This window comes from Dama dama, chromosome 20 (genome assembly GCF_033118175.1).
Source record: "Dama dama isolate Ldn47 chromosome 20, ASM3311817v1, whole genome shotgun sequence".
In the NCBI taxonomy this organism is placed as follows: domain Eukaryota; kingdom Metazoa; phylum Chordata; class Mammalia; order Artiodactyla; family Cervidae; genus Dama; species Dama dama.
In genome coordinates, this window is record NC_083700.1 from 50,942,278 (window position 1) to 50,961,874 (window position 19,597).

Sequence of the window (19,597 nt, forward strand, 5' to 3'; positions counted from 1 at the left end):
CTGGCTGGTGCCTTATAGAACTGTGAGAGAACAAATTTCTGTTGCTTAAAGCAACCAGTTTGTGCTATTTTGTTACGGAAGTCTGAGAAGAGTAACACATCATCTCTATCACTAAAAGCTCTCAACTTCCTCTCATTTTCAGAAAGTGTACTTGTGGAATTCCATCACATGAGAAACATTTCATTGAACAGACAGAGTAATCAGATTCATGAAAAGCACTCTGTATGATGTATTATTTGCAATCATTTGCAGTCAAGCTTCCTTATAAAAATTATGCTTACCTTTGAAGAGTAATGTACTCCTGGGAGCTTTCAGCCCAACAGCCACTCAGCATTGCAGCAAAATAACTAGATCTGGCACTTAAAATGGCTCTAAAGGAAGAGGGGGAGAAAACACAGACAAACATTTATGCACAATTGCAAAATATAATTTTTTTATGAAATTTTTCATCTTTACCTCTTAAAACATAACAATTTACCTGTCATTTGTATTCACTGGTAGAATTTAATAATAGAAGTTATAAACCTAAACTTATACCAAAGTATTTTGATTGCTTCATTAGAACATTAATTCCAGTGTTTTTTTTCATCTTTTTAATTTCTTCTCTCTTTTTTTTTTTTGGCTGCACCATGTGGCTTGCAGAAGCTCAGTTCCCTGACCAGGGACTGAAACTGGGCCATAGCAGTGAAAGCCCAGAATCCTAAACACTAGGCAACCAGGGAAATCCCATTTAATTTTTTCTCTTGAAAGCTCTTAAATTTTAATAACAATTTTCATCAGTGAGAGAATAACAGATCATTTACAAAGGGAGAAATAAAAAACAAATGATGTTAAGACCTTGCGGAAATATCAGTAAGAGACTAGAACTCTAAAAGTCCTGAGTACCAGTTTAAAACTCAGCATAATTATGCTCATGGATACCTTTCTCTTAAATTCGAAAAATTATAGGAAAAATATTTTGTTTTGAATGCCCATTCTATCTCCTCAAATAGAATGTTAATTCATCCATTATTTAACTCAACAAATACCTACTGACTTCTATTCTGTGCTAGGCACTACTCTAGGGACTATAACAGTAAATTAGATACAGCAAAAATGTGAATATTCTAGCAGGGGCTGGGATGGAAAAGGGGAAGGGGAGAAGAAGAATAAAAAGACACTTCTGGCAATGGCTTATTAGGTTGTCTCAGACTAACCTTCCTGCTAAATAGCTTGGAAAGATAAGGGGGAAAAATATATGCACACATACACACACGCACACACACACATATATCTGAAAGCAAAAGTAAGGTTGAGAAGCTAAGAAGCTGAATCTAGATTGCTTCTGGCAATCTTTACAGGCTTGGAGGCACAAAATTGGAATTTGGGATCCAGCAAAGAGGAGAGACATCACTTTGATGACAAAGGTTCACACAGTCAAAGCTATGATTTTCCCAGTAGTCATGTACAGATGTGAGAGCTGGACCATAAAGAAGGCTGAGTGCTGAAGAACTGATGCTTTTGAACTGTGGTGTTGGAGAAGACACTTGAAAGTCCCTTGGGCTGCAAGAAGATCAAACCAGTCAATCCTAAAGGAAATCAATCCTGACTATTCATTGGAAGGACTGATGCTGAAGCTGAAGCTCTAATACTCTGGCAGCCTCATGTGAAGAGCTGACTCACTGGCAAACTCTGATGCTGGGAAAGACTGAGAGCAGGAGAAGAAGCAGGCAACAGAGGATGAGATGGTTTGATGGCATCACCAACACAATGGACATGAGTCTGAGCAAACTCTGGGAGATAGTGGAGGACAGAGGAGAATGGCATGCTGCAGTCCATGGGGTCACAAAGAGTCAGACAGGACCTCGTGACTGAACAACAGCAACAAAGAGGAGAGACTTTGGTGGATGTCCCAGAATTTCAGTTGGACTCTAAAGGACTACATCTTTGAAAGAAGAAGGAACAGGAAATAGATAAGCCTTTTTTAGAACTGAAGCCCAGCTCTGAATAAGCTCAATCCCTGACTGGATTGAAGTGAGCTATATCTAGCCTAAATATAGTGTGTGTGTCCTTAGCTGCTCAGTCGTGTCTGACTCTTTGTGACCCCAAGGGACTGTAGCCCACCAGGTTCCTCTGTCCATGGAATTTTCCAGGCAAGAATACTAGAGCAGGTTGCCATTTCCTCCTCCAGGGGATCTTCTGAGCCAGGGGTTGAATCCGTGTCCCTTACGTCTCCTGCATTTGCAGGTGGATTCTGTACTACTAGCCACTAGGGAAGCTCACAGTGTAGTATATTACTCAGCAACAAAAACTGAATGAAATATGATATACATTATATCTAAGGATGAGGTTCAAAAACATTATCCTGAGCAAAAGAAGTTCAATAATATGTCTGAGATCATTTATGTGAAATTCTAGGACAGGTAAAATAAACTATAATTTAGAAAACACAACAATCAGAAAACAAAAGCAGTCCAATTAAAAATGGGCAAACGATATGAAGAGAAAACTCACCAAAGAAATACAGATGGAAAATAAGCATATGAAACTCAGTTTTGCCTGAGGATAGAGAGAGAGAGGGCTTCCCTGCTGGCTGAGTGGTAAAGAATTCGCCTACCAATGCAGGAGACATGGGTTCAATCCCTGGGTCGGGAAGATCCCCTGGAGAAGAAAATGGCAGCCCACTCCAGTATTCTTGCCTGGAGAATCCCATGGACAGAGGAGCCTGGTGAGCAGTGAGGTCCCAAAAGAGTGAGATACAACTTAGGAACTAAATAACAACAACAGAGAGAAGGACGGTACTAGTGGCAAATGGACACAGGAGAGATTTTTAGGTAATAAAAATTCTCTATATCTTGATTGTGGTGGGAGTTACACATGTTTATATATTTTTCAAAACTCATCAAATTAGACTCTCAGTTGTGTTCATTTGATTGTATATGAATTCTTTTTTGAGTTCATTTTTTAAAAATAGAGGATAATTACTTTACAATATTGTGATGTTTAGTCGCTCAGTTGCGTCTGATTCTTTGCGATCCCATGGACTGTAGCATGCCGGCCTCTCTGTCCCTCACCATCTCCCAAAGTTTGCCCAAGTTTGTGTCCATTGCATCGGTGATGCCATCCAGCCATCTCATCCTCTGACATTCTCTTCTCCTTCTGCCCTCAATCCTTCCCAGCAACAGGACTTTTCCAATGAGTCAGCTATTCACATCAGACAACCAAAAAACTGGAGTTTCAGCTTCAGCATCAGTCCTTCCAAGGAGTATTCGGGGTTGATCTCTCTTAAGATTGACTGGTTTGATCTCGTTGCTGTCTAAGGGACTTTCAGGAGTCTTCTCCAGCACCACAGTTTTTGAAGGCATCAATTCTTCAGTGCTCCAGCTTCTTTACAATCCAGCTCTCACAACCATACATGACCACTGGGAAGACCATAGATTTGACTATACGGACTTTTGTTGGCGCAATAATGTCTCTGCTTTACAACACACTGTCTAGGTTTGTCATAGCTTTCCTGCCAAGGAGCAAATGTCTTTTGATTTCATGGCTACAGTCACCATCTGCAGTAATTTTAGAGCCTAAAAAGAAGAAATCTGTTACTATTTCTTCCTTCTCCTCCTCTATTTCTCATGAAGCAATGAGGCCAGATGCCATGATTTTAGTTTTTTTTAATATTTAGTTTTAAGCCGACTCTTTCACTCTCCTCCTTCACCCTCATCAAGAGGCTTTTTGGTTCTTCTTCACTTTCTGCCGTTAAGAGTGGTATCATCCACATATCTGAGGTTGTTGATGTTTCTCCCACCCATCTTGATTCCAGGTTGTAATTCATCCAGCCCAGCATTTCTCATGATGAGCTCAGCATATAGATTAAACAAACAGGGTGACAGCAGACAGCACTGTTGTACTACTTTCTCAATCTTGAACCAATCAGTTGTTCCATACAGAGTTCAATATTGTGATGGTTTTTGCCATATATCAACATGGAGCGATACTAGGTATACATATGTCACCTCCCTCTTCAGCCTCCCTCCCCTTCCGACTCCTCTAGGTTGTCACAGAGTATAAAGACTGAAGGCAGGAGGAGAAGGGGGCAACAAAGGATGAGATGGAGACATCAACGTTCTTCTCAGTAACTAACAGGACAAGTACATAAAAAAATCAGTGAAGAATATGGAAGACTTGAACTAAATGCTGCATGCTAGCCATTTCCATTTAAGTAAGACTAAGAGTGACTGAGGCTTAAACAATTACACTGTTCTTAAGAGAGAAACTTATGAAAACATTCCTATTTAATTGGATTCAAGCCTCAGTTTAAAAAAAAATATGTTGTAGATAGGTGTGTTAAAATCTTTAACAGATTTTTTATTTTCCAACACACCAAAAACTATTTTCTCCTTTTGACTAAATGTAATCTCAACTGACAAGGCTGCTTCTGGCTCTATAGAGGTGCCCTAATTTCCCGCTTACTCTTGCTTTATAGTACATTGCTATTCAATACTTCTTGATGTTAGCTCAACCAGACTCACTACTCCAGGCATAATAATGGCCTGGATTACTCAGAGAAACTCTAAATAAAGAATTTTTCACTAGGACTATTTTTTAAGTAGTCTTGCTCCAAGAATATATATGTGTGTGTGTGTGTGTGTATACATATATATTTTTTCCCCTGTCAGTTCCGCATAACCGAATAAGGGTTAAACCCACATCAGTGAATCCAAACTTTTTGGAGCTGTCACTATCACCCATGACACTCTGCAAATATTTTAGAGAATGTAAACTTTAAAAATGGTAAGTCAGCTTTCTCTTGAGACATTCATCTTAACATACACTGACGACAGCTTTCATAGGATTACCTAAGTTTAAAAAATGAGTTGTAAAAATAGAGTGGATACCTTGTTATCTAGTACAATGAAGACTGATAGTTGTCTGGTTAATCAAAAAATTAGGAGAGAATTTTTAAAATCATTTGTCTATACCATAATCATTTTATTCTAACTTAGAAAATAAGTATGTATTCATTCACAAATCTTTGACCATAAAGCCAATCTTTTTTTTTTAGTGTGAATTCACTGATTGGAGCCTCCTATGTCTTGCAAAAACTACACCTATACACCTTGTCTATGATTTCTAATTCAAGCTTCTCTAAAATGAAGAAATTTAAAACTTGTATGAAGCAATCTGAAGTATAGAAGCATTTAAGATTTTTATAATTTCCCCTCAAGTTTTTGTATTGTTTCATCTAAACTGAATTCAATAACAATTTTTTAAATGCCTCTCCCTTATTAAGCTTTCCAAAACATTCACTTTAGTTTTCACTGGAACAACAATTCTTTTATATTTCATGTGTCATTGGTTTATATGATACATGATTAAGTCATGCTATCAAAATAAGAAATTCAAATGGCATCAAACAAGTTTGGGAATAAACCCAAGCGACTCAAGAGACACAAACTCAATGATAGGAATGGAAATGTTAGAGATTATACTAGAGAATGGCATCGTAGTCTTGAGAGTTCTGCCTACCATGTCAGCATGTTCTGCAGAGACCATGTGAAGAGCGGGTTTAGTCAAGTTCAGTTAAGGAGCTTCTACTCTAGGTGACTTCTTTCCTTTTAGGCATCCACTCTCTTTGGCTTTGGTTCCCCACTGCAGCCTCTCTCAAAGGCCCATGGTACTAAAGAATCTCACCTCTTTTCTCTCTATTGTTCCCACATCTAATTTATTATTTTAAACCTTTTAAGAGGATAGGGTTGACCATTTATCATTAATAAAGTAATTAATATTGAGAGATTCATAACCCACTTTACTGCATGATAATTTGGAATTTTATTATAATTATTTCATTAATGCTCCCTGGCAATCCTAGTAAGGGAGGGAACAGCAAACTTTTTCTGCAAAGGGCCAGATAGTAAATAAAAATTTAAGTATATTAGGTTTTTCAGGTCCCTTTTGCATATTATTCTTTAGGGTGGGCCACAGTTTGCCAACCTCCAGACAGACAACAAAATGCCTGCCTCCCAGATATCTAATACATACTTTTAGCAACTAATGTTTACTGAATGCCTCAATGTGCCACAGTACCATGCTAAGTACTTTATGTACATTACCTGATTCAATCCTCACTGCCATCCTATACTATAATTACTATCATTATTTCTTTTACAGATAAAGAATTTGAGACTTGGAGAGATTAAGAAACTTCTCAACAATTAATAAATGGTGCAATCAAAACTCAGAAAGATTAACTTCTGAACTAAAGTGTATACTTCTGAAAAAAGTTTTCAGCTGATGTACTCAAGAATATGGGCTTCCTTGTGGCTCAGTGGTAAAGAATCCACCTGCCAATGCAGGAGACTCAGGTTTGATCCCTGGGTCAGGAAGATCCCTTGGGGAAGGATACGGCAACCCACTCCAGTATTCTTGCCTGGGAAATTCCAAGGACAGAGGACCCTGGTGGGCTACAGTCCATGGGGTCGCAAAAGAGTCAGACACAACTTAGTGACTAAACAACTCAGGATTATATAGCTAATTAGTCAGACTAGGGTTCCAAGTGGCGCTAGTAGTAAAGAACCCACCTGCCAGTGCAGAAAACATAAAGAGACGAGGGTTCGATCCCTGCGTTGGGAAGATCCCCTGGAAGAGGCAATGGCAACCCACTCCAATATTCTTGCCTGGAGAATCCGTTGGACAGAGGAGCCCAGTGGGTTACAGCCCACAGGGTCACAAACAGTCAGACAGGATTGAAGCAACTTAGCATGCACACACAGGTCTATAATAATTAATACTGCATAGACTAAGGGTCCTAAAAGATGATGCTATTACATTGTTGCACTCAATATGTCAGCAAATCGGGAAAACTCAGCAGTGGCCACAGGACTAGAAAAAGTCAGTCTTCATTCCAATCCCAAAGAAGGGCAATGCCAAAGAATGTTCCATGTTTGCAAAGAATGTTCACATGATTGCACTCATCTCATACACCAGCAAAGTAATGCTCAAAATTCTCCAAGCCAGGTTTCAACAGTATATGAATTGTGAACTTCCAGATGTTCAAGATGGATTTAGAAAAGGCAGAGGAACCAGAGATCAAATTGCCAACATCCGTTGGATCACTGAAAAAACAAAAGAGTTCCAGAAAAACATCTACTTCTGCTTTATTGATTACGCCAAAGCCTTTGACTGTGTGGATCACAACAAACTGTGGAAAATTCTTCAAGAGATGGGAATACCAGACCACCTGACCTGCCTCTTGAGAAATCTGTATGCAGGTCAAGAAGCAACAGTTAGAACTGGACATGAAACAACAGACTGGTTCCAAATCGGGAAAGGAGTATGTCAAGGCTGTATATTGTCACCCTGTTTATTTAACTTATATGCAGAGTACATCATGAGAAATGCCAGGCTGGATGAAGCACAAGCTGGAATCAAGATTGCCGGGAGAAATATCAATAACTTCAGATATGCAGATGACACCACCCTTATGGCAGAAAGTGAAGAGGAACTAAAGAGCCTCTTGATGAAAGTAAAGAGGAGAGTGAAAAAGCGGGCTTAAAACTCAACATTCAAAAACCCAAGATCATGGCATCCGGTCCCATCACTTCATGGCAAACAGATGGAGAAACAATGGAAACAGTGACAGACTTTATTTTCTTGGGCTCCAAACTCACTGCAAATGGTGACTGCAGCCATGAAATTAAAAGACGCTTGCTCCTTGGAAAAAAAGCTATGACCAACCTTATTAAAAAGCAGAGACATTACTTTGCCAAAAATGTCTTGTCAAGGTTTCCTGGTTAGGGAAGCTTGCATCAGTGTTCTGGTGCGTGGAACTTGATTTCTACTCTTTGGAGAGCAATGGAGTGCCCAGTAATGAGTTTTGAGATGGGTCTATGTGTTAGGTGTGACCTTGGGCAGCCTGTATGTTGATGTTCAGGGCTATGTTCCTGCGTTGCTGGAGAATTTGCGTGGTATGTCTTGCTCTAAAACTTATTGGCTCTTGTGTGGTGGTTGGTTTCAGTGTAGGTATGGAGGCTTTTGGACAGTCACTTATCACTTAAAGTTCCTTGTAGTCAGGAGTTTTCTGGTGTTCTCAGGTTTTGGGCTTAAGTCTCCTGCCTCTGGATTTCAGTTTTATTCTTCCTGTAGTCTCAGGACTTCTCCAACTATGCAGCCCTGATAAGAAAACTTCTAGGTTAATGGCTAAAAGATTCTCCCCCGTTAGGGACACCCAGAGAGGTTCACAGAGTCACATGAAGAAGAGGAGAGGGAGGAGGGAGATAGAGATGAACAGGAGGAGAAAAAGGGGGACTCAAGAGGAGAGAGACAGATCTACACAGCTGTCTGTTCCCAGAGTGTTCTCCGTAGCCCAGTCACCTACAAAGATTCACAGAATTGGATTGGGAAGAGAAGGGGAAAGGAGGAAATAGAGGTGTTCTGAGGTAGAAAACAGAGAGTCAAGATTGGGAGAGAATAATCTTCGGTTTAAAAATAGGGCTTCTCTTCTTTTTTTTTTGTAAGGTTATAGTGTATTGAAAATGAAAATTAAGGAGTAGTAGAGGAGTACTAGAGGACTTTAAAAGAAATAAGAGAAAAAGAAAAATAGAAAATAGAAGAGAAAAAGGAAAGGAAAAAAAGAAAAAAAAAGAAAGAAAAAGAAAAAAAAGAAAAAAAAAAAAAAAGGAAAAAAAAATTTTTTTTTTCCCCCTAATTAAAAAATCGTAAAAGTCTATGGAAATGAAAGTTAAGGAGTAATGGGGGAGTAATAGGGGATTTTAAAGGAAAATAAAAGAGAAAAAATAAAAAAGAAAAAAGAAAAAAAGAAAAAAAAATTAAAAAAAGAGAAAAAAGTAAAATTATATCTAGGAGTTTCTCTGGAGCTGTTGCGGTCAGTGTGGGTTCGGCTCAGTTTCAGATAGCTCCTCGTTCCAGCTTATGCTTCTCGATATCTACAGGCCCCTTCCGGTGTAGTCAATGTTTCCTAGAGGGATTTTAATCTGTTGCACCAGTCCCTTCTGAAGCGGTTCCCTTTGTTTATTTGGCTTCTGTTTGCCGGTCTCTTCAGAGCCTCATTTCCGCCCTGACACAGGCGGGCGGAGGTGGACTCCCATTCAGGAAGCTAGTTCCGTTGCTCTGCGGGGAGGGGCTGGCGCCGCGGGGAGGAGCCGGCGCCGCGGGGCTTGCGCCGCGGGGATGGGCTGGGGCTGCCAGGAGGGGCTGACGCTGCTCTCTCCTCTGCGCTGCTCAGGCTCCCGGCTGTTCTATATGGAGCGCGCCCCGCGCTGCGCGAGGTTCCAGCCCTCGGGTGTTCCACAAAAGCGCGGAGGGAAAAGCTGAGCCTGCTCTCAGTGCCTTCCCCGTCAGAGCGGTCCAGGCAGCCAGGGGCTTGGTGGGCGCACCCCCACCAGGTGTGGCGCGCCCACTCCCTTCCGCGGACCCAGTCTCAGTTTCCGCTGGCGCCAGTCGGGTGCGCGCGCCTTCTGCCCTCCGCGTCCCCAGCCCCAGTCCCCGCCCGCGCCGGTCGGGTGCCTGCGCCCTGTGTCTCGCCGCGACCTTCCCCTCCCCCCTGCCTCCTGCCTCCGGCGGGGCTGGGCCGGTCCGCAGCCTGCGAGCTCCTCTCTGGACCCTCTCGGTCTCTTTGTTCTGCGAACGGCCGGCAGTGTGTTCGGGCCGGCTAATTTACTCTCTCTCCTTTGGTCTCCCACAGTTCAAGTTGGCAACTCACAGAAGCTCCCTCCGATTGTCCTCAGGGCACTCAGGCCCGGACCCTACCCCAAGCAATGCCGCCTAAGAGCTCCCGGGACGGATCTCCGTCCTTAGCTCTTTTGTCTCACTTTTTATCTTTTATATTTTGTCCTACCTCCTTTCGAAGACAATGGGCTGCTTTTCTGGGCGCCTGATGACCTCAGCTAGCGATCAGAAGTTGTTTTGCGAAGTTTGCTCTGTGTTCAGCTATTCTTTTGATGAATTTGTAGGAGAGAGAGTGGTCTCCCCGTCCTACTCCTCCGCCATCTTGGCTCCTCCCCCTGCCAAAAAGGTCTGTCTAGTCAAAGGTATGGTTTTTCCAGTACTCATGTATGGATGAGAGAGTTGGACTATAAAGAAAGCTGAGTGCCAAAGAATTGATGCTTTTGAACGGTAGTGTTCGAGAAGACTCTTGAGATTCCCTTGGACAGCAAGGAGATCAGACCAGTCAATCCTAAAGGAAATCAGTCCTGAATATTCATTGGAAGAACTGATGCTGAAGCTGAAACTCCAATACTCTGGCCACCTGATGTGAAGAACTGACTCACTGGAAAAGACCCTGATGCTGGGAAAGATCGAAGGCAGGAGGAGAAGGAGATGACAGCGATTGAGGTGGTTGGATGGCATCACCGACTCAGTGGACATGAGCTTGAGCAAGCTCTGGGAGTTAGGATGGACAGAGAAGCCTGGCGTGCTGCAGTCCATGGGGCTGCAAAAAGTCGGACACGACTGAGTGATGCTAGTGTCCAGAACTGACTGAAGGACACTGATCTCCTAACTCAGTGCTGACTTATTAAATTGTAGTTTCAGACAATCTGCATTAAAAACAATAAAAAAAATTTTATTTACTTTTGGCTGTCCTTAGGTCTTAGTTGCTGCACAGGCTTTTCTCTAGGTGTGGTGAGCAGGCTACTCTCCAGTTGCAGAGTGCTGGCTTCTCATTGTGGTGGCTTCTCTTGTGGAGCATGGGCTCTCAGACACAGGGATTTCAGTAGTTGCAGCACATGGGCTCAGTAGTTGCGGCTCCAGGCACTAGAGCACAAGCTCAACAATTGTGGTGTATGGGCTCAGCTGCTCCATGGCATGTGGGATCTTCCTGGACCAAGGATCGGACCCGTGTCCCCTGCATTGGCAGGTGGAGCCTTCAACACTGACCCACCAGAGAAGCCCTAGAGAATCTACATTTTAAAGGGAAATTTGACGGCATCTTAACCCCATGAATGAAAGTCTGATGGTACAATATCAGTCACTGAAGAAAAAAATAAAAAAGGTATTTGGAAGGGATATAGGATCTTAAGTGTTAGAAAGCTAAAATTAGGAATCACCGCCCTGCTTTTTCAATAAAGTAATGTAAGAGAATCTTAATTATGGAATACTGAAGTACAACAATTAGTTTAAAAAACATAGATTAAATTTCATTAAGAAAATAACAGGATAATAATTAACACTATAAAATGAGAGATCAGGTAGATACTTTGAGGTAGGCTAAAGAAGACAGGAGGAAATACAAGTAGAGAGAAACGCCAAGTATACAGATGGTATTCATCTGGGGATTGAGAGCAATTCAGGCAGAAAAGTGATGTAACAGAGATCCACAACAGGAGTGATGTGTTGTAGTACTCCAGGAAGCAACACTCAGAAAAGCAGTAACTAACAAATGGGATCCATGAACTCTAATGAGTCCTTTCACTATAACCTCTCTGCCTGCAAATAAACAGAGCTCTCTTTTTCTCCTTTGAGCAGGAGAAAAAGCTCTCTTATCTCCTTTGGGGAGCAAGAACTAAGACAGGGGAAGGGTGGAGAAGTAACACTGTGGTGAGGGTCAGGCCTGTGTAGAGACAGAACAGTGTAGGAAGCCTACTGCTACCCCTTTGCACCTTGGATTGGGGAGAAATGCAAGTGATTCAAATCACCTTTCTCTGCATGTCCCACATAAATAAAGGACACTCAAGCTGTTGCTACCATCTACACAAAAGCTCATATCAAAGGCCTATTACCTGGATGATGACAGCAAACACTTACATGGTACTTACTACGTGCCAGGCATTGTTCAAAGTACTTTAAACGCTTTTAGTAATTTAATCACCATAATAACCCTATACGCTGTTGTTGTTTAGTTGCTAAGTCAAGTCCGACTCTTTTGTGACCCCATGGACTGTAGCCCACCAGGGTCCTCTGTCCATGGGATGTCCCAAGCAAGAATACTGGAGTGGGTTGCCATTTCCTTCTCTAGGGGATCTTTCTGATCCAGAGATCGAACCTGAGTCTCCTGCATTGGCAGGCAGATTCTTTACCACTGAGCAACCAGGGAAACCCAGTAATAACCCTCTAAGATGGGTACTAATATAATCTCCATCTTTGCTGAGGATGCTAAAACACAGAATTATTAAATAACTTTCCCAAACTCATACAGCTAAAGATGGTGAAGCTGGAATTCAAACCCAGGCAGACAGGTTCCAACACAGTCCACACACTCTTAATTACCCAGTTATAAATGACTTCTTCAGCTTAGTTGTGCCACCACAAGCAAGTGACTGGCATCAGATCATCTTGCAGCAAATAAAGGACTCCAGGTATTGGGCTGTGGATCAAGCGAAAGTCTGAAATGTTGTGAGAATTACTAAAATGGTGACACAGAGTCATGAAGTGAGCCAACGCTGTGGGAAAATAGTGCTCACAGCCTTGCTCGATGCAGACCTGCCACATATCTTCAAGTCGTAAAAAATGCAATTATCTGCAAAGTGCAATAAAGGAAAACGAAGTATGCCTGTGTTTTCTGAACTATTGACATGATAATCTTTGAACTGAATAATAAAATTGTAGGTACAAACAGAAAAACGTTTGGAATATTCAAGTTTGGAATAGGAAGGTAACCTTGGGATTTAGAATCTGCCACTTTAACTCATATAAGGGTACCAACAAAGTAAGAAAATTTAAGCCAGATCTTCTTGAAATCTATCCTCAGGAAATTGCCTTTCTAGTTAATATAAATTTCTTTTTTATCGCTAGGTGAACAAAATAAGGCAGAAAGGTAGCAAGAGCTGTCCTAAAATACAAAGCTAATATTCTAGATCCAGCTCTTAAAACAGTCCAGTGTCAGGCAGTACACAGGAAGAAGCCAAATACAGACACTGTTGGAAAACACACTGCAAATGGTCACAGAGTCCTGCTTTCCCTGTATGACAACAACAGTCCTAGGGCTCCATAAGTTTCAAGAAAAATCTGGCATAAAATAAACTCAAAGCAAATTCATTTTAAAAGTAAAATGGTGTTGTCCCCCCACACTAACCAAGAAGAAAGAAAGGCACGCACACATACCATTTGGGAATATGTATATTTATATCCCCAAATATGGAAAATACAGATCCATAATATGGAAAATATATAAATAAATCTCTATCACACTCTGTGTTTTACTATACATAATGGGGATTTCATAAAAAATAGGAAAATGTGTATATATATTTACAAAACATATGTTCTCAGAAAGAAAAGTTCAAATTCTGAATGGCAGTCTGATGGAAACTGGCAGTCTTAAGAGTTCAGCAAGGTACTTCAGTCAATTAAGTAGCAAAACCAGTATGAGAATACAAAACATTGCTACTGTTTGGCTTGGATTTCTATAACCTAAACCCACTGCTAACTTCATTAAGGGCTGTGCACCCTTGAACCTACAAGACTGCTTCTAGCCTCTGCAAAAATAGTCTGTTTCTTCCTCTTCCGCAGTACCAGAATAACTTAACATTCTATTTGAAACACAAAGAGGCAGGGAGGATAACTCTGGGTTCCTCAGCTTTCCAATTCTAGTCTGTCGTGAGGCCCAGCTGTACCTCTTTCCCTTGAGCTCCAAGAAAAAAAAATCTCTATTTCTTATTAACATCTTTTCTTTCTTTAAGCAGATTTTAGTTACTTACAAAAAAAGAGCCTGACCTAAACAGGCAGCAGGCTTTAATTTAAACTCTAAAAGCCTGGAATGCCTAAGCAACCCAATTCTACAGCAGAATAATGGTTTTTAAAAAGTACACTGAAAAATTAAACCTCCTAATCAATGCCATTCATGAGAATCATCTATTTAGAATTAAAGACTTTGAGCCAAAATGCATTCAGAGAAAATACATGTCATTCATGTAGAAATAATCATTTTCAATACCATAATGACTATGAAATTAAAAACTGCATTTAATGACATTTTCAGTGGCTTTCAAATCTATTTTAGGCAACAGTATATTTTCTTCTAATGAAATCTTAGGTTCATGCCCAATGCACAGCACAGATCTGCTCTAGCTGAGCATGTGCACATGTCTCAGTGGGTCATCTGTGCATGTGTGAAACTGCAGACAGAAAATCCTGTCTATGGTCCAAACTCTTCCCATCAGAGACCTCCTGAGGCATCACCATGGAACCTCTGCAGCCTATGTGAATCAGATCTTGAAAACCACTGTGCTAGAAAAAGACAGCCACCCTTTGACACTTTTCTGTCACAACCAGAACACCAATTAACCACATGCCTATTTACCTGTGAGCTTTAAAACTTTTTCCATCAACATAAATATCAATATCTGGGCAACAGTGTTTCACGTAAAGCTTCAATAAATCTTCTCCTAATTCAGATGCAGGTTCCAAGTCATAAATATCTTTAAAAGAGAAAAACAAGACAAAAAATAGTTTCTTTAATAGTATATATATTTCAAAATTTTGTATTCTTGTTGTTGCTCAGTCACTCAGTTGTGTCCAACTCTTTGCAACTCCATGGACTGTGCAGCACACCAGGCTGTCCTTCACTATCTCCCGGAGTTAGCTCAAACTCATGTCCATTGTATTCTAACACTAGCAAAATGTTTTTCCACATGGTTATCCTGATTAGTTACTGAAACAAAATAACAGTGACTGAAATATTTAAGTGGTAAATTCCAAGTAAAATGAAACTTTAAAATCATCAATTCTTTCTGCTCTGAAATACATATTTCTACTTATACTTAAATATAGACATACCTTTAAATATAGATACACATTTAAATATTGTAATATTATTACAAATTATACACCAAAATTGAAGCCACTTCACAAACATCTGACTTAAAAAGTTAAAAAATTTCCCCAAGTTTGATATTCTTTTTCATCACTTAGTTTCTTCCTGTTTCTGTTCATGGATTTACGGCTAGGATGATCTGTGAACCAACAGAAATTCAACTAAAATCAATGGGACTTATAGAGTACTTATTATGAGCCTAGTACTGTATACAGTATAGAGAGTTATAGAAAATATTTTAAGAACTACCTCTACTTTAAAAGATTCACAATTTAGGCACTGGGAAGTGAAATATAAAACATGTATATATATTAAAAAAAGAAAAATACTACATTGTATATTATAGCTCTATCAGTCTGGAAATTTTTGTTAGTATAACTGGTGAGGATGGGTCCCTGGGAACAGATTCCCAGTAACCAATTTACAGATTTATGTATTTAGAAACCATAATGCTAATGAGGTGACTCTGGGTTAAGGCCCCTAAAGGGCTTCAGGATGGGGGCTGGTCACCAGAAAGGACAAATATGTCATTAGAGAGGGGGAAGTTTCAGGCCCTTCCTCCTACCTCTAGGGAGGGAAAGGGGGCTATAGACTGAATTATAAAAATTCTTGAACAATAAGATTCAGAAAACTACTGGGTTGGTGAACACATTGACTTTTGAAGCGATGGCACACCCTGAGAGGGCATGGATATCTGTCCTGTGTACCTTCCCTTCTCCACCCAACCCGCATACCTAGCCCTGTATCTTTTTCATTTGGCTGTTCCTAAATTATATCTTTTATAATAAATAGGTAAATATAAGTGAAATGTGTTCCTGAGTTCTGAGAGTCATTCTAGCAAATTATTGAACTTTGGAGGAGGGTGGTCATGAGAACTCCGGAATTTGTAGTCGCTGGGCACAAGCGTGGGTAGTACTGGGGATATGTCACCCCAAAACATGCCACTCTGGCATGAGGAATATTTTGAGCTAAAGGTACTTGAGAAGGAGCAGATGCAGGGAAAGCTATTTACATCCCCCAACTGCCTAAAAATAAAAGTAAAAAATTTCCCTTTTGTAAAGGAAATTTCCATGTGCAAAGCTTTCTCCTTCTTAAGAAACTATTCTCTTCACTTGACTATTATCTGTGTAACAAGACAATCCTTATTCACCATACGTTTTATCCCCTCACCTTCCCATAACTTGCCTCCACCATCTAGTAGCTCAGAATGCCTTTCTTTCACTTAGCCTAAGATGATATTTTGTTGTTTAGTTGATAAATTGCATCCAATTCTTTTTGTAATCCCGTGGACTGTAGCCCACCAGGCTCCTTTGTCCATGGGATTTCCAGGATAAGAATACTGGAGTGCGTTGCAATTTCCTTCTCCAGGGGATCTTCCTGACTCAGGGATCGAACCCACGTCTCCTGCATTGCAGGTGGATTCATGCAGTAGGATTCTTCACTGCTGAGCCACCAGGGAAGGTCAAGATGATATATCATCCTCGATTATCTAGCCATCTTTTTGAATCTCCTTTTTTTTGGTGAAACTCCTGGTGCAAAAATAAGTGATGAAAACCATTTTCTACCCCCTCCTGTTAATCTTATTTCAATTTAATTCTTAGGCCAGTCACAGAACCTAAGAGGGTAGAAAGAACTCTTTCCTCCCCAACAGTAGCCTAGGCACCCGACTTGCACTTAACATCTGAAGTGGGGAGAATATTACAGGACTAGGCCCTTAACCTGTGGGATTTATCTGTTGCTAACTCTGGATAGTTACCGTTAGAATAACTGTTGGATGCCCAGCTGGTGTTAGGAGAATTGGTTATGTGTGGGGGAAAAAAAAAAAAAACCACACACATTTGGAGTCAGAAGTGGTACCCAGAAAAGGAAAACAACAACAACACACAATTACAGAAACCCAAAACTGTTCCTCAATCTGAAGTCATCATTCCATTCTACCTTAAACTTGCTCGGTTCATACTCTTTAAGCCTGCAAAATAGTACCACTTAAATGCCTTAAAAGAGCTTATGAATAAGGCCACCATATCTCTTGGTTTGCCTGGGGCAGTCCAGTTAATGCCTGTTGCCCCAGAATAATATTCAACAGCAATGATAATTTTTATTTTTTACTCTTTCAAAAGAATCCTTGTTTGGACCACAAAATATAAAGTCATCCTTTATATAATAAGGCTCTTCATTGTCTGTCTTCTGCTTACACATCCAGGCTCATCCCTTACTGTGACCATTCTTCTCCCCTCCTTCACCCTACACCCACAACAAACCACGTGTGGTGTTCCAAATTTGCTATGTGCCTGGTTCCTTGCCTCCAGGAGTGCTGTTTCCTTTGCCTGGAATACTTCTTCCCTAAACTCTCTACATCTGGTCAACATCTGCTTTTTCTTCAGGATTCAGTTCAGATATTATTCCTTCCATGCAGCTTTCTCTGAAGGCCTATTATTCCTTCCATGTAGTTTTTTCTGAAGGCCTAAGTCTAGGTTAATGTGCCCTGTTTGAGTCCTTAACACACTTGGTACATAACCAACCTGATTATACCTCCTACTAAACTGCAGGACAGTAACACTACCTGTTTTGTTCAATACAAAATCTTCAAAAGTTGGTATTTGAATAATGTGACGATTAGAATGGCATTGCAGGAACAAATAGCAAGTACAAAAGCACAGAAGTGACAAAATACAGTTGTTTCAGATGAAATGCCAAGTCAGTGAGAGCAGAGCTCAGCGGGTGTGAGCGGTTGTGAAGACAGGAGGCAGCAGAGTACTGGGCGGCAGTCAGTTCCCCAAATCCCCTTATACCATGGAAAGAAGCTGGGATTTATATTAAGGCTGTGGGAGACTACTAAAGAATTTTAGTAAGGCAAGTGCCATGGTCAGACTTGCAATGAACAAATTTTGTTCTATACAATAGAAATAGAGGGTGGCACAAGAAGGCAGGTGACCAGATGAGGTTCAAATACTCAAGGAAAATAGCAACTTACTGAAATAAAGCAATGGCAGGAGGATAAAGGAGAGAAGTATTTAAGAATATTTAGGAGGCAAATCAACAGACATGCTCATGAACTGAATGAAGGGTAAAAGAGTAACTGAGAAGAAAGACAGTTAATATAGGGAATTCCCTGGCAGTCTAGTGGCTAGGACTCCATGATTCCACCGCAGGGGGCACGATAAACCTCATGCCAAAGACGCATATTCGTGGTGGCAGGATCTACCCCCCTTTAACACTTACAGTGCAATAACAGGAAGGAATTATAAAACTTCCAAGGCCATTAAAATGTTTTCTGGAACTATCAGTCTTGTTTACTAACTTTTAGTCCTATAAGCCAAAGCATCAATAAATGAATATAACTGGAAGGTATATGACGTCCTGGAGAAGGTAATGGCAAACCACTTCAGCATTCTTGCCTTGAGAACACCTTGAACAGCATGAAAAGGCAAAAAGATACGACCATAAAGCCTGCAACATTAACAAATATTTTATATACATTTTTCTAACACAAAATTTGGGTTGGTAGAAGTGTGGGAAACAATATAACACATGAATTTGATCCCCGGGCTGGGAACAAAGATCCTCAATGTCACATGGTGAGGTCTAAAATAAATAAATAAAAGAGTGAATTAAAAAAATAAGGAAGAAAGACTAAAAAAAAAATAAGGAAGAAAGAAAGATAGTAATATAATTAATATAATTCACACTATGCAGTATTTAAGAGAAGAGCAGGCTGGGAAAGATAGGTGATTAGATCAGTCTGACAATGGGTTAAATTTTGAGATATTTATATTTAGAGGGATAGTTAGACAGTTATGTCTAGTCAGTTGTTGGATATGAAGCTCAAAAAAAAAAATTAAGGAGGAAGTGCCGGTGAAGGAGACTGAGCAGGGACTGAGCGGGAAAATCCAGACAGCACAGTGTCAGAGAAGACAGAGGAAGTCTCAAGGAGGGTGGCACTGACAGTATGGAGGATGGCAAAGGACTTTCTAAGATGTGGACAAACAAGTGCCTATGACACTGGTCAACATGGGGGGGCGGGTGGGATTTCCATGGAGTGATGGAGGAGAAAACAGAAAAAGGCAAGGGGTTGAGGGGTAAATGAACTTTTTCTATTTACACTAAAAATCTGTTTGGCCACTTTAATCGGCTATTGTGGGCCCATGGCAGAGTTCTAGACTAGAGGCAAGAAAAATGTGTATCGAATATCCACTCAGTCAACTGCTCCATCTGTGAGGTCTTGGAAAGTCCCTTACACTCTCTGAGCCTTATTGTCCTTATCTATAAAATCAGACTGTAACCACTTTCTTTGTAGGGCTGAGACTAAATGAGATAGTTTAAAATGTGAACAGATCTATCTCAAGCCTAGAAGATGCATGCATGCATGAATTTACCATAATACAATATGGTGAACATATATAAAAGAAAGCTAACTGAGCTTAAATCTGTTTGTTTCTTTTTATTGTTGCTGCACTAAACATCAGTAATAAAAATCCTTTAGTTAATAGATACTATCACGTACAGTCAGTTCAACTATAACACATATTTTGAAAACGAGTTTGATCCAACACAACTGACATATTAGGGAACAATTTTTGCATAATGGGAATTTTTCCTTTCCTTAGGTGAAAGGTAATCCATAAGAAATACTAAGTCAATGCAAGGAACTGTACCCAGTTGGACTGAGCCAGGAAAGAATATACATAAGACATAAATACCTAAAACACCTACCAGAAACCTCAGTTCACCCATGCCTACTCATTTCTGGTGTTACAAATTTCCATCTGATTTTAGATAACTGCTTGGAGACCATTTTCTATGAATATTTTTGTGTTTTTGTATGGTCTGTCCTTTCTGAGCAGAGCACTGGTA

The 19,597-nt window shown here is 40.4% G+C and overlaps 1 protein-coding gene across 10 annotated transcripts in view; it reads right to left on the bottom strand.

Annotated features, from left to right (window-relative positions):
• BTBD8 (BTB domain containing 8) overlaps nucleotides 1-19,597 on the bottom strand; it is a 93,523-nt gene that overhangs the window by 49,243 nt on the left and 24,683 nt on the right. For 6 of the 10 annotated variants that reach the window (XM_061121390.1, XM_061121387.1, XM_061121389.1 and 3 more), the window contains 2 exons: nucleotides 14,231-14,348; nucleotides 282-371 (listed from right to left, as the gene is read on the bottom strand). In XM_061121390.1, the coding sequence (XP_060977373.1) occupies nucleotides 282-371; nucleotides 14,231-14,348 (208 nt within the window). Of the gene's footprint in view, nucleotides 1-281; nucleotides 372-2,964; nucleotides 3,530-7,710; nucleotides 8,114-9,829; nucleotides 10,854-14,230; nucleotides 14,349-19,597 lie in introns of those variants that run through there. The other 4 variants (XM_061121392.1, XM_061121396.1, XM_061121395.1 and 1 more) reach the window with 3 other exon arrangements.